The sequence below is a fragment of the Schistocerca gregaria genome, chromosome 2, assembly GCF_023897955.1.
Source record: "Schistocerca gregaria isolate iqSchGreg1 chromosome 2, iqSchGreg1.2, whole genome shotgun sequence".
NCBI classification, from domain to species: Eukaryota; Metazoa; Arthropoda; class Insecta; order Orthoptera; family Acrididae; genus Schistocerca; species Schistocerca gregaria.
Window position 1 is genome coordinate 142,207,123 of NC_064921.1, and position 15,201 is coordinate 142,222,323.

General features: G+C 43.4%; 2 protein-coding genes across 3 annotated transcripts in view; one reads left to right on the forward strand and one right to left on the reverse strand.

Annotated features, from left to right (window-relative positions):
* Positions 1 to 15,201, forward strand: part of LOC126336538 (proline-rich protein 2-like) — a 479,405-nt gene that overhangs the window by 121,272 nt on the left and 342,932 nt on the right. The gene's annotated exons all lie outside the window — the stretch shown is intronic.
* The window catches only part of LOC126336537 (proline-rich protein 2-like), a 41,737-nt gene that overhangs the window by 24,196 nt on the left and 2,340 nt on the right, over positions 1 to 15,201 (reverse strand). Inside the window, exon 2 of one of the 2 annotated variants that reach the window (XM_050000351.1) lies at positions 1,329 to 1,776. The exons of the other annotated variant lie outside the window; for it this stretch is intronic. Within the exon in view, the coding sequence (XP_049856308.1) occupies positions 1,459 to 1,776 (318 nt within the window). The 3' untranslated portion in view covers positions 1,329 to 1,458. Of the gene's footprint in view, positions 1 to 1,328; positions 1,777 to 15,201 lie in introns of those variants that run through there. 2 annotated transcript variants of the gene reach the window in all.

Sequence of the window (15,201 nt, forward strand, 5' to 3'; positions counted from 1 at the left end):
ATCTTGAGGCGCATGCAGTTCACCCGTTACAAGGATGGCTTTTTTTTGATATGATAATGCCAACATGGCCTGTGTACTAAATGAAAGAAAGGCTGACTATTCATAGATAATCCCCAGTATATCCTGAAATGGGCTTGTCAGATGCCATATATCACTAGCAACAGTACGTTGACTTATGGGGACGAATTACCTGGTCCTCGTTATGCCAGTGCAACAGACAACGATTTTATCCAAAAAAAGGAGGACGTTACAGTATATTACGCCAGGTTAATGCTTTGCAACCATACGAATTATTATTTGTTATGGAGGTGATAACCATTATTAACAGCTGAAAACAGTACTCTTGTCAGCCGGTGATGAGAATAAACTATGGTATCACATATAGATACTATTCCGTGGGCATCAAAGTTGACAGTGGAATCGGAAGTTTCCATTGGACCTGATAGATATCATGCAGGATTCGGCACGTCCACTGGGCCACGCTTCCAGCGGCTCCGTACCATGAGCGCTCCCTACTGCCACGTTATGTGACGGTTGGCGGAACCCATATGCCTTCGCTCTTGAAGCTTCTTCTGTACTTGATGCTGTGCAGACGCTGCCTAGTCACAGCTCTGGCTCCATCGTTCATGTTTTAGTTTAGAAAGACTCATGCTTGTTACTGTAGTAAAAGTTGGACTCTGTTTCTTCCTACATTATTTATAATGAGTCTTCGTATGCTTGGACAAATACAAGTTAAGGAAATCTTCTGTTTACTGTGTTAACTTGTTCGCTCTCAGAGGTTTTTAAATATTGTTTGAAATACAGTAGCACAGAACATTTTAGAAGGAGGGATTATAAGAGAGATAGGATTCGAGCAAATCAGCTCTGTCAGTTTAGCAGTTGCTGTTCAGAACACTTGCGCTTAACCTTAGATTTTAGCGACTAAATTAAGTTGGAAGAGACTGAGGCATACTCTATACAAACCACAGAATAGGCATAAGAATAGCTAAACAACTCATTACTTGCAACTCATAACTACAACACCTTCTTCCTAGGACAACAGGGAACAGTAAGGACGAATACACATTGGAATTAGATTGAATTAGCCTTGTAGGTAGTAAGGTAGGAATGCAGGCGCTTCTTCATCTAGACGTTCTGGTGTCCAGACTGTTTTTATGACAACATAAAGAATTTGAAATGCTGGTAGTTAGTGTTTCCCCATTTCTTAGTGCATGATATCCATTCTTCCAGCGAACATTTTATGCCAATAGCTGCTCCCAGTGATTTGATCTGAGACATTCCTGATATGAATCAATCAGTGTCACAGTAATACAAAACAACTAAACAAAAACGTTTTCATTGCTAATTTAATGAGAAATAACAGAAACAGTAAAAATCCAAATCAATAAATTAAGTGGCCAAAGAGGAAGGAAGGAAGATCTGTAGTTATGCTTCAGGTGAGATTCTGGTGCTGTTTAATTAGAAGATACCGAGGAAACCGTTGCTGGGTCCCCCATAAGGCCGCTCTGGTTGTCCAGTGGGCTGCGGTCCTCCAGTAGGCTGTGGTTCACCAGTTGGTTGTGGCCCTCCTGTTGGTTCAGGTCCTCCAGTAGGCTGACCTGTTGGTTCAGGACCTCCAGTTGGTGGTCCTGGTGGTCCAGTTGGTTCAGGACCTCCAGTAGGTTGACCTGTAGGGTCAGGACCTCCGGTTGGTGGACCAGGTGGGCCAGTTGGTTGTGGCCCTTCGGTGGGTCCAGGAGGGCCAGGTGGAATCTCTTGGCACCTGCATGCTGTCACCTGCAGCAGAATATAATGATGTAGTCTGTTGACATGAGCCCTGTGGTCTACAATATGCCCTCTGAAATTTTAGTTTGTTAATGTTCTTGGCATCAGATAATCAAGAGTTAGATCATGTTTCAGTTAGATAACAAGCATAATAATCCTCAACAGTACCTGACAGATTTAAATTTTCTGTCAGAATGGGACTCAATGCCTTCATCTTTGCGTTTCATGGGCAAGTGCTAGTCAAAATGAGCTATGCACGTACAACGTAGAGCTCACAGAAAGTTTACTGTCTGGATCCAGCCCAGACGGATGTTCAAAGAAAGTAATATTTTGCTTTCATAAGCAATGTTCCTCCCCCCATGAACCATGGACGTTGCCGTTGGTGGGGAGGCTTGCGTGCCTCAGCGATACAGATGGCTGTACCGTAGGTGCAACCACAACGGAGGGGTATCTGTTGAGAGGCCAGGCAAACGTGTGGTTCCTGAAGAGGGGCAGCAGCATTTTCAGTAGTTGCAGGGGCAACAGTCTGGATGATTGACTGATCTGGCCTTGCAACATTAACCAAAACGGCCTTGCTGTGCTGGTACTGCGAACGGCTGAAAGCAAGGGGAAACTACAGCCGTAATTTTTCCCGTGGACATGCAGCTTTACTGTATGATTAAATGATGATGGCATCCTCTTGGGTAAAATATTCCGGAGGTAAAATAGTCCCCCATTCGGATCTCCGGGCGGGGACTACTCAGGAGGATGTCGTTATCAGGAGAAAGAAAACTGGCGTTCTACGGATCGGAGCGTGGAATGTCAGATCCCTTAATCGGGCAGGTAGGTTAGAAAATTTAAAAAGGGAAATGGATAGGTTAAAGTTAGATATAGTGGGAATTAGTGAAGTTCGGTGGCAGGAGGAACAAGACTTCTGGTTAGGTGACTACAGGGTTATAAACACAAAATCAAATAGGGGTAATGCAGGAGTAGGTTTAATAATGAATAGGAAAATAGGAATGCGGGTAAGCTACTACAAACAGCATAGTGAACGCATTATTGTGGCCAAGATAGATACGAAACCCACACCTACTACAGTTGTACAAGTTTATATGCCAAATAGCTCTGCAGATGACGAAGAAATTGAAGAAATGTATGATGAAATAAAAGATATTATTCAGATAGTGAAGGGAGACGAAAATTTAAGAGTAATGGGTGACTGGAATTCGAGTGTAGGAAAAGGGAGAGAAGGAAACATAGTAGGTGAATATGGATTGGGGCTAAGAAATGAAAGAGGAAGCCGCCTAGTAGAATTTTGCACAGAGCACAACTTAATCATAGCTAACACTTGGTTTAAGAATCATGAAAGAAGGTTGTATACGTGGAAGAACCCTGGAGATACTAAAAGGTATCAGATAGATTATATAATGGTAAGACAGCGATTTAGGAACCAGGTTTTAAGTTGTAAGACATTTCCAGGGGCAGATGTGGACTCTGACCACAATCTATTGGTTATGACCTGTAGATTAAAACTGAAGAAACTGCAAAAATGAGGGAAATTAAGGAGATGGGACCTGGATAAACTGAAAGAACCAGAGGTTGTACAGAGTTTGAGAGAGAGCATAAGGGAACAATTGACAGGAATAGGGGAAAGAAATACAGTAGAAGAAGAATGGGTAGCTCTGAGGGATGTAGTAGTGAAGGCAGCAGAGGATAAAGTAGGTACAAAGACGAGGGTTGCTAGAAATCCTTGGGTAACAGAAGAAATATTGAATTTAATTGATGAAAGGAGAAAATATAAAAATGCAGTAAATGAAGCAGGCAAAAAGGAATACAAACGTCTCAAAAATGAGATCGACAGGAGTGCAAAATGGCTAAGCAGGGATGGCTAGAGGACAAATGTAAGGATGTAGAAGCTTCTCACTAGGGGTAAGATAGATACTGCCTACAGGAAAATTAAAGAGACCTTTGGAGAGAAGAGAACCACGTGTATGAATATCAAGAGCTCAGATGGCAGCCCAGTTCTAAGCAAAGAAGAGAAGGCAGAAAGGTGGAAGGAGTATATAGAAGGTTTATACAAGTGCGATGTACTTGAGGACAATATTATGGAAATAGAAGAGGATGTAGATGAAGACGAAATGGGAGATACGATACTGCGTGAAGAGTTTGACAGAGCACTGAAAGACCTGAGTCGAAACAAGGCCCCCGGAGTAGACAACATTCCATTAGAACTACTGACGGCCTTGGGAGAGCCAGTCATGACAAAACTCTACCAGCTGGTGAGCAAGATGTATGAGACAGGCGAAATACCCTCAGACTTCAAGAAGAATATAATAATTCCAATCCCAAAGAAAGCAGGTGCTGACAGATGTGAAAATTACCGAACTATCAGTTTAATAAGCCACGGCTGCAAAATACTAACGCGAATTCTTTACAGACGAATGGAAAAACTGGTAGATGCAGACCTCGGGGAGGATCAGTTTGGATTCCGTCGAAATGTTGGAACACGTGAGGCAATACTGACCTTACGACTTATCTTAGAAGAAAGATTAAGAAAAGGCAAACCTACGTTTCTAGCATTTGTAGACTTAGAGAAAGCTTTTGACAATGTTGACTGGAATACTCTTTTTCAAATTCTAAAGGTGGCAGGGGTAAAATACAGGGAGCGAAAGGCTATTTATAATTTGTACAGAAACCAGATGGCAGTAATAAGAGTCGAGGGGCATGAAAGGGAAGCAGTGGTTGGGAAAGGAGTGAGACAGGGTTGTAGCCTCTCCCCGATGTTATTAAATCTGTATATTGAGCAAGCAGTAAAGGAAACAAAAGAAAAATTTGGAGTAGGTATTAAAATTCATGGAGACGAAGTAAAAACTTTGAGGTTCGCCATTGACATTGTAATTCTGTCAGAGACGGCAAAGGACTTGGAAGAGCAGTTGAACGGAATGGACAGTGTCTTGAAAGGAGGATATAAGATGAACATTAACAAAAGCAAAACGAGGATAATGGAATGTAGTCAAATTAAATCGGGTGATGCTGAGGGAATTAGATTAGGAAATGAGACACTTAAAGTAGTAAAGGAGTTTTGCTATTTAGGAAGTAAAATAACTGATGATGGTCGAAGTAGAGAGGATATAAAATGTAGACTGGCAATGGCAAGGAAAGCGTTTCTGAAGAAGAGAAATTTGTTAACATCGAATATAGATTTATGTATCAGGAAGTCGTTTCTGAAAGTATTTGTTTGGAGTGTAGCCATGTATGGAAGTGAAACATGGACGATAACTAGTTTGGACAAGAAGAGAATAGAAGCTTTCGAAATGTGGTGCTACAGAAGAATACTGAAGGTAAGGTGGATAGATCACGTAACTAATGAGGAGGTATTGAATAGGATTGGGGAGAAGAGAAGTTTGTGGCACAACTTGACTAGAAGAAGGGATCGGTTGGTAGGACATGTTTTGAGGCATCAAGGGATCACAAATTTAGCATTGGAGGGCAGCGTGGAGGGTAAAAATCGTAGAGGGAGACCGAGAGATGAGTACACTAAGCAGGTTCAGAAGGATGTAGGTTGCAGTAGGTACTGGGAGATGAAGCAGCTTGCACAGGATAGAGTAGCATGGAGAGCTGCATCAAACCAGTCTCAGGACTGAAGACAACAACAACAACAACAACAACAACAAGCAATGTTATATTAATTATATGTGTGTGATACCATAAAATATTTGTGGTATCAACTACCATTTGATAATGAAGCTGTTAATGATCGTCAACATGACGTTATTTGAATGAACATCCTGAGACGTTTTAGGTTGCATTTTAGTTATGTGCTGTTGAATGAATGTTTGACATTGAGCCATGAATGTTATAGCCTCGTTTGCCAAATAGTTTACGTTCTTAAAAAAGAACTACAACTCTCATAAATTTCCCCATGTAAGGTCTGAACATAGCGTTCTATCAACGTTGACTCCCTCAAAGCAAAATTTTTCGTCATAGGTAACATGTTCCGTCCATAAATAAAGTGGAATGGTCTTTAAAAAATCTGGCTCTACAGAAACACAATCAGAACAAACGTATCTAGACAGGCATGAGTGGAGAACAGTATGAGATGCGACCATTTTTTGCCTTTATCATGGTTTGAACTCTGCTAGGGACATTTTGAATGAGGTATCTGAATGTTTGTGGAATGGTAGGCTGAGTCTTCCTCAAGAGCCCATTTCACAGAAGGTGGTGCTGTAGGACGATGGTGTGTAGTGAGAAGTCGATCTAACATTAAAAATATATTCCATTGGGTTCAGGTCCTGACTTTGAGCAGACGAGTCCATTTCATCAGTGTTATTGTGCACAAACCATTGCCTCACAAATGCTTGTTCATGACGGGGTGCATCGTCATACTGATCAATCGAGGCCTCCGAACTGTTCCTCTGCTGTACACAGTACACATTGCCATAAAATATATTCATGTCCTTACGCATTTAGCGTATTGCAAAGCACAATATCTGGAGAACATATAACCACGGAAAGTAGTCCCATACCAAAATGTCACTTGTAACTTACTTCACTGCTGGCACCACACATGATGAGAGGTATGTTCTCAAAGCATTCGTCGAACCCAAATTGCTTACATCGGACTGCCACAGGTAATAGCGTGATTCGTCAGTATGAATCACTCCTTCCGAGTCATCAAATGTCCAGTAGCGTAGCTCTTTACACAGGCTACAGAAATGTGTGGCTTATATGGCGTCTCGCCCCGGTGAGCCACTCGAAAGTCCTGGAGCTCGCGGACTTATCATGAAGTTAGCCACGCCGCGGCTCTGCATTCAGTTATGTCTTCGCTCTATTCTCGTATTGTTCTCATTATATACCATTGCTTTGCTCTCTCATTTCGCTAAATCTTCGGTTTTTTTGTTCGAATATTCTTTGGACTTTGACACTGTACCGTGATGTCCCTGTTGTCTCTTGAGCTTATGAGGTGGTGCTCAACCATTTAACGCATTTCTTTTAACGCCATACACACCGTAATTGTGCTATCTTGACAGCTGGTAGGACTTTGTAACTCACCCTGATTTCACATCGCTGTGTACACCCACCGTGCGCAATGGCTGACGGTCCCAGCCCATAACCACGCGAGGTCCGCCCGCTCTGCTGTGGTTGCTCCTGCACGTTTGCACGTCACAGTCTCCTCACCAACACTCCACCTGGACGGCTTTAAGTGGGTTCAAGTGCCCCTGATGGATTTGTTACTCAAGTGATATGCAATGACTACTTCATATTCGAAGTCAGTGAGCTGTCGTGACCTCCCAGTCTGCTATTACTGCTTCTCTGCTGACAACGTAATATTCTTCGCCTCCTTTTATACTGTCGCGGCCGCCTCTCATGACCCCTAGTGGTCAATTTCGTATTACTTTGGAGTGTCCAGATGCTGTTGGTCAGGTAGTGTACGTAACTGTGGCCGTCCGGTTCCAGGCGCTTCAGTCCGGAACCTCGCGACTACTACGGTCGCAGGTTGGAATTCTGCCTCGGGTGTGGATGTGTGTGATGTCCTTAGGTTAGTTAGGTTTAAGTAGTTCAAAGTTCTAGGGGACTGATGACCTCACATGTTAAGTCCCATATTGCTCAGAGCCATTTGTACGTAACTGTGTTTGTTGCGACTGCGTCAAACAATATAGTGTGAATGCCGAACAGGATCACAGAAGATATTAATATTTCATAAGACTCTGATAATCTACATTTATGTTTTAATAAACAGATTTCACCTATCGACAAAGAGAACTGAAATGTTTTTAATCTGGGGGCTAAATACGTCTCAACGGAAAAGTCTAGGATAGGGCTCTTACTAAAATACTCAGTACGAAGGTGGTGCATGCAATTTCACTGCATGACATGTATCTCTCATCACGCACTGGAAGGTCGAAGTTAAATTATTATACAGTTGACAAACTGTGTTCTCACACTTGCTGGCTGACGGAGAGAGTTCTCTGGATCGTGACTAAATCATGACGTATTGCTTTTAGCAGCAATTCTGAAAATGGTTCAAATGGCTCTGAGCACTATGGGACTCAACTTCTGAGGTCATTAGTCCTCTAGAACTTAGAACTAGTTAAACCTAACTAACCTAAGAACATCACACACATCCATACCCGAGGCAGGATTCGAACCTGCGACCGTAGCGGTCTCGCGGTTCCAGACTGCAGCGCCTAGAACCGCACCGCCGGAATTCTGAATAAACTGTTCTGTTGACAGTAGTGGATGTTTTGTCACGGAAGCTACAGCATGAGTTCTCTGCTGCACTGATTGTAACACTTAGGAGAGGTTGATTCAGTAGAAGCCATTCCAGTGTACACTGTACAAATTCGTAGTGGTTTATAGACATCCTGCCAGTAGGCATGCCAGAACTGAGATGTGTCACTTTGTTGCCTATCTGCAGGTGTCTAGGACTCTCCTCACGGGTTTTCTCTGTTCAGGTACATTTGTAAAGTGTGGGTGGCACTGAGGATGTTACCGAACTGGGGCTCTTACGGGGACCGTTCGCCGTTTATTCACGCAAACGTCAGAGTCACACCCGTGCAAGATCACGCCACAGGATCGCGGAAAATAGGAGGACTGAAAACGCATATGCTTCCTTTGCTGCTTCGAATCGCGTTCAAATTTCGTTGAATGCTTTTGAACGGTCTATTGTAGTTCCAGGCTACACACCACAGCAAAAGGTAGGACTGCACTGCACTCCAAAGGGCTGTTGCTGGTCCACGATGTTTTTAGAGAAGGTTTCAAGCGTCTGTGGGGTATCAGAAGTATCAAATATTGTCAAGAACGTCGTTACTCGTTGCACCACGAACAGTCGTTGCGCGACCACAAAATGAATGAGAATAAACACCTTACATTAAGCGGTGATTGCAGTAACGCCCTTTAAGCCACGCCCAGAGGCCTTTTGATGTCGTTTCTGTGCGGCGGGTTGTCTGAAATGTTTTCTTCGGCGAAACATAAGAAAGCCACGTGATTTCAGCGCTGGGCGTCGCCGTTCTAACCTCCAAAAGAAGGTGTGAAGTGTGAGTGAGAGGGGCTATGACGACCTTCCCATAGTGTGACACGTCCACGGTGGCGTTGGGAAGATTTGTGATAAAATTTGGTACTAATCTGACATCAATAACCCAACTTACACCTCATGAAGTTATATCTCGCATGGGTCCACGTGTTGCTGTTTGATGCGTCTGCGAGCCAGAGGTTGACGTCACAGGGCTTCGCACTCCTGTATCGTTACAGAGGAGGGTTGCAGTTACCTTTCAGCCAAATTTAAATCTTATACGTCGCGATGGAAGGAATTGGAGTCGTTTCGAAAAAAGTGATCCTTTAATTCTATCGGACTCTGTAGTGTCAGACATTCATCTTAATTTGAGGCAGAAATTTCTTAGTGTGTACCATACATTTCGGGGGCACAGCATGGTATGAACGTGAAACACAGATTACGAGAAAACTGGAACAGAGAATGTAACACTGCAAGTAGCGAACCTCCCTCACGTATGATGCTTTGCATGTAATGTTACTATAGTTTTTGTTTGTGTGGTCTTATACTTGTATCTTTGTAGTTGATACGTTTTGAGAGTAACTTTGGCTTCGCTCTCCTGCGCGCTTAAGTATCATTGCCAGTCATTTCTGAAATCTAACAGACAAATGGTTCAAATGGCTCTTAGCTCCATTGGACTTAATATCTGAGGTAATCAGTCCGCTTGACTTACAACTAATTAAACCTAACTAACCTAAGGACATCACACACTTCCATGCCCGAGACAGGATTCGAACCTGCGGCCGTAGCAGCAGCGTGGTTCCGGACTGAAGCGCCTAGAACCGCTCGGCCGTAGCGGATGGCTCTAACAGACAGAGATCGAGTCGTGAACATAGCATGGACAGTCAGAAACGAATATTTTTGTAAACTTCGTATTATTGTCGCTGTTTGTGGGGTGAATTTGTATTTACGTAAGGAGAACAATAAAAAAGTGGCCTTGAAATGTGAATTTGTGGTTCTTCGTTTCATTTTATGGCATATGCAGCGTGTTTGAAGAACTGGAATAATATTACGATGAGCAACATGGTACCGGCAGTATTAATTTTCTAGTTTATAAGGACAATCGATGCGTCTGAGATGTGACGCTGTGGAAGTATGTTGAAAATAGTATGTACTGGGATGGCTCTGAACACTATGGGACTTAACATCTATGGTCATCAGTCCCCAAGAACTTAGAACTACTTAAACCTAACTAACCTAAGGCCATCACACAACACCCAGCCATCACGAGGCAGAGAAAATCCCTGACCCCGCCGGGAATCGAACCCGGGAACCCGGGCGTGGGAAGCGAGAACGCTACCGCACGACCACGAGATGCGGGCTGCTGGGATGGTAAGTAATTTGGAGCTTCTCCGCAGAATCGGCAGCGAGGGGAACATATGGAAATTGTGGAGAACAAACAGCATGCCAGAATGTGTTAAGACGCCTGAGAACAGCTTCGATGGTACTGAGGGAACTGTAGAAGATATAAACTGCATGGGAAGACAGAAATTGGAATATATCCGAGAAGTAACTGGGGACGTTGGTTCCAAGTCTTAGTTTCAAATGAAGACGTTGGTACAGCAGAATGATTCGTGGTGGACTGCTCCAAACCAGTTGAAAGACAGACGTCGAAAGTAAAGTTAATGAATTTTAATTTTTACTCATTGAAGAGGCTAAGCAATGGTATCATATTGTTTCAATAAATAGTGTTCACATTTAAAAACAGATTCCCTTCTACACGCAAAACCAGAAGTAAAGCTACTCTAATTGACTTGGTTAGAGTAAGTCATTTTTGAATAATACGGAAGTACGTAACTACTCAGAAGAGTGCACGACAGATTCGTACCTTGAAACTTCTCTCGGATCCCGCGAGAGAGCGGAGAAACGTATATGTACTTGGCAGTTCTCAGTCCCTGCCAGCTACTGGCGGAGAAATGAATACGTTCCAGCCGCGATGCAACGGACTGCTTCTTCCATAGGAGTGAATACGTTGCCGACTCCCGCATAACACCATGATGTCAAGGCATCAGGGAGTGATCTGTACCTATGAAAGCTACAATGCGTCACTCTAAGGCTGTCTATTGCATTGACAACGTATGGATGCTATTGAGCTGTTTCCAGTTACTGAAAATCTGACGACAAGAAGAAAAGCATTGTAATAAATAGTGAATAGTTTTCTAATATCTAAAAAAAAGAAAGAAAATGGTTAACCACAGCGAGCTTTTCTCTTAGTGCGTCCTGTTCTGTTTATATAATAGGGTACAGTGTGAGAAATAGTATTTGTTTCATACGTACGAAATTCCCCTAAAATTATTGAGATACTTGGGAGAGTGAACCATGACAAAACTAATCCATTTGATGTGCAAAACGTATGAGGTAAACAAAATATCGCCTGACTTCCAGAGGAATGTACACTCGTGTCCAGAAAAAGCAGAACACCTTGAACGACTAGAGGGAGGACATTCATATTCACAGGACACGCATAAAGTATGTAATGCAGACACTATTAGCATGTCAGTCACCTCGGTTCAGCATATGTCGTGTTGCTTAGTACGCACAGGGTCCGCCATGGGCCCTCATAAATTGTTCCATGCGTGATGACATTCGCGCGTATGAGGTGCGAATGGCATCCTGTGGTATAGTCATCTATGCTTCATTCACCTGGTTCCAAAGTTCATTTGTGGTGGTTGGCATTGGTTCACAGCGCTGCGTATGTCGTTTCCCCATGTCCCACACAGTTTCGATTGGTGACGAGTCTGGTGATCTGGCGGGTCAGGGAAAACGGCTGAATTCCGTGACACCAAGAAGGTACGTTTTACGTGTTCATGCAGAAACATGTGGTCGTGCATTGGCTAGCTGAAAAGTGGTGTCCGCTGTGTTGTACAGAAAGGGTATTGCTAAAGGTAGCAGGATGTCATTCACGTAGGGCACACTATTCACAGTGGACATGCACCAGCTATGATTTGTGGTGATACCCAATAGCATCCCACACCATAAGACCTTGAATTGGCGCTATATGTCTTGTGCAAATGCAGTCACTGTGATGATGCTCCCCCTGTCTGGGGCGAATCAAAATGCGATCGTAATTTTAAAAGAAACAGAACCTTGATTCGTCCGCAGTGACATCGTGCCATACACCAGTTGGTGTCTAGCATGTTTCTCCATATTCCTCAAAGGTAGGTGGAGAAGTAATAAAAAGCGAACTGTCACCCCTGATAGTGTACGATGTGTTCCACTGTTTCAGAGTTGCGCCAGAGCCGAGGATTACGCAGATCTGTCCTGCAACGCCGTTAGGATAAGGGTGTTGACCTTTCCGGGCGAGGGGGTGAGGGGCTTGGTGGCGATCATGGTGGTGGTCTGGGTGGTGCGGCCTAACCATATCATCGTGTTCTACGGCCATTTTTGAACCATTCTCTACACACCCGTTGCACTGGCGAAACACTGATTCCTACACGACCATCTGTTTCGCGGATGGATACATCACATTCTCCCATACCAATAACGCGTCCTCTTTCAAACTCATTGATTTGACGACACGATTCGGGCATTTGTTTGTGATGCAATCTGCACGTCTGCTCAAGTCACGCTGATATCCTTACCTTCTGTTTTACAGCGACAATGGGAGCGACAGACACATTTTAGCGGTTGGTTGTGTTGCGCCGCGCTGTCGATGTTAACCTTAAACCAGCAGGCCGACATGCTTCAAATGCTAATCCTTTCTGCAGAACGTACTAATGCTAATGTATACGTCCAGTGAAAATGAACGTCATGCTCTCTAGTCGTCCAAGGCGTTCTTCTTTTTCTGAATATGAGTGCAATAATTGGAATTCCAAAAAAAAAAGACAGGTATTGACAGGTGCGAATATTTCCAATCACTTTAATAAGTTATAATTGTAAGATAGTGACTCAAATTATTTACAGAAGAACAGAAGAATTGCCAAAAGACGTCCTCAGGAAAAATCAGGTTATGAAGATTTCCAGAATGAGATTTTCACTCTGCAGCGGAGTGTGCCCTGATAGGAAACTTCCTGGCAGATTAAAACAGCGTGCCCAACCGAGACTCGAACTCGGGACCTTTGCTTTCCGCGGCCGAGTGCTCTACCAACTGAGCTACCGAAGCACGACTCGCGCCTGCTCCTCACAGCTCTACTTCTGCCAGTACCTCGTCTCCTACCTTCCAAAATTTACAGAAGCTCTCCTGCGAACCTTGCAGAACTAGTAGTCCTGAAAGAAAGGATACTGCGGAGACATAGCTTAGCCACAGCCTGGGGGATGTTTCCAGAATGAGATTTTCACTCTGCAGCGGAATGTGCGCTGATATGAAACTTTCTGGCAGATTAAGACTGTGTGCCCGACCGAGACCCGAACACGGGACCGGTCCCGAGTTCGAGTCTCGGTTGGGCACACAATTTTAATCTGCCAGGAAGTTTCAGGTTCTGAAGATATTTCGGAACATATGATGCTATACTGACCAAACGACTTATGACACAGGTTAAAAGAAGTTCAAATGCGTGTGAATTAATAGGGACCAAGCTGCTGAGGTCATCGGTCCCTAGAGTTACAGACTACATAAACTAACTTATGCTAAGAACAACAGCAGACACACCCATGCCCGAGGGTGGACTCGAACTTCCGGCGGGAGGGGCTGCGCAGTCCGTGACATGGTACCTCTAACCGTGCGGCCACTCCACGTGGCTAAAATAAGTAAACCAACCTTTAAAGCCTTTGTAGACTTGGCTAAAGCTTTTGGTATGTATAGACTTAGCTAAAGCTTTGATATTAACGAGTGGAAGACATTTCTCGAAACACTGAAAGTAGCAGTGATAAAATACAGGGAGTGAACGTTTATTTACAACTAGTACAGAAATCAGATCGCACTTGTAAGGGTCGAAGAACATGAAAACCAAACAGTGGTTAATAAGGGAGTTTGATAATATTGTAGTCTATTGCCTGTATTAACGAAACCGTGGACTGAGCGAGCGGTAAAGGAAACCAAGAAGAAATGCTAAAAAAGGAATTAAATATCACGGAGAAGAAATAAAAATCTTTGACGCTTGGTGATAATGTGCAAATTCTGCTAATTCTGCCAGAGACTGCAAGAGGCATGGAACAGATGTTGAACGGAATGTATTGTGTCTTGAAAAGTGATTGTAAGATGATCGTCAACAAAAGTAAAAGAAGATAATGGAATGTAGCCGAATTAAATCATACGATAATACGGGAACAAGAGACACAAAAGTAGTAGACAAGTCTCACTATTTTGGCCACAACTTAACTGATGGTGAGCGGAGGTGAGAGAATATAAAAAGCACACCGGCAAAAACAAGAGAAGCATTCCCGAAAAACAGGAATTTGTTAACATCTAACATAAATCGAAGTGCCAGGAAGCCTTTTCTGAAGGTATTTGTCTGGAGTGTAGCCTTGTGTGGAAATGAAATGTGGACGATAAGCAGTTTAGATAAAAAAAGAACGGAACTCTTGAAATGTGACCCTACAGGAGTACGCTGAAAATTATATAGGTAGATGGGGTAACTAATTAGGAGGCATTGATTCGAATTGGAAAAAGAAAAGAAATTTATGGTATATCTCGACTAAAAGAAGCGAATGGCTGAAGTACACATCATGAAACTTTAAGGAATCGTGAATTTGTTGCTGAAGTGAAGTGTGTGTGAAGGGGCGGGTGAAGGGGGCCAGGGGTTAAAAATTGTAGAGCGTGATCTAGGTATGAGTGCTGAGAAGAGGTTCATACGTATATAGGTTGCAGCAGTTTTTCAGAGATGATGAGGTTTAGGCAGGATAGATTAGCGCAGAGCTTCTCAGCCCCCAACCTCCGTGACGCGACAAACTGGTGTGTCGCAAGTACGGTCGGGTGTGTAGCAATTCTAGTATTCCGACGATAAAATGTTCATATGTTCCTATTAAAAACTCTCACGTAATAAATTTGTAAAATTAGTATCTCACAGTCGTTTCATAATTTCAGGAATATATTGTATTTACATTACGTGTTTGCTTTTTTTGTACCTAGGAAAAAATCGCATGTAGGAGTGTCGCTTGGATCTGAAACGTTCTTGTGTGACACAAAGGAAAAGAAAACATGTTGAGAAACGGGGCACTAGCGTACACAGTTGCATCAGACCAGTCTTCGAACTGAAAGGCACAATGACAACAAGTACGAATAATTAGCAGTGTCATCGCAATAGTTAAAAACATATCACCTCCTGTGGTGTTGCTAGGTCCATCGTATTCAAATAAAATGGCTCTGAACACTATGGGACTTAAATCTGAGGTCATCAGTCCCCTAGAACTTAGAACTACTTAAACCTAACTAACCTAAGGGCATCACACACTTCCATGCCCGAGGCAGGATTCGAACCTGCGACCGTAGCGGTCGCCCGGTTCCAGACTGAAGCGCCTAGAACCGCTCG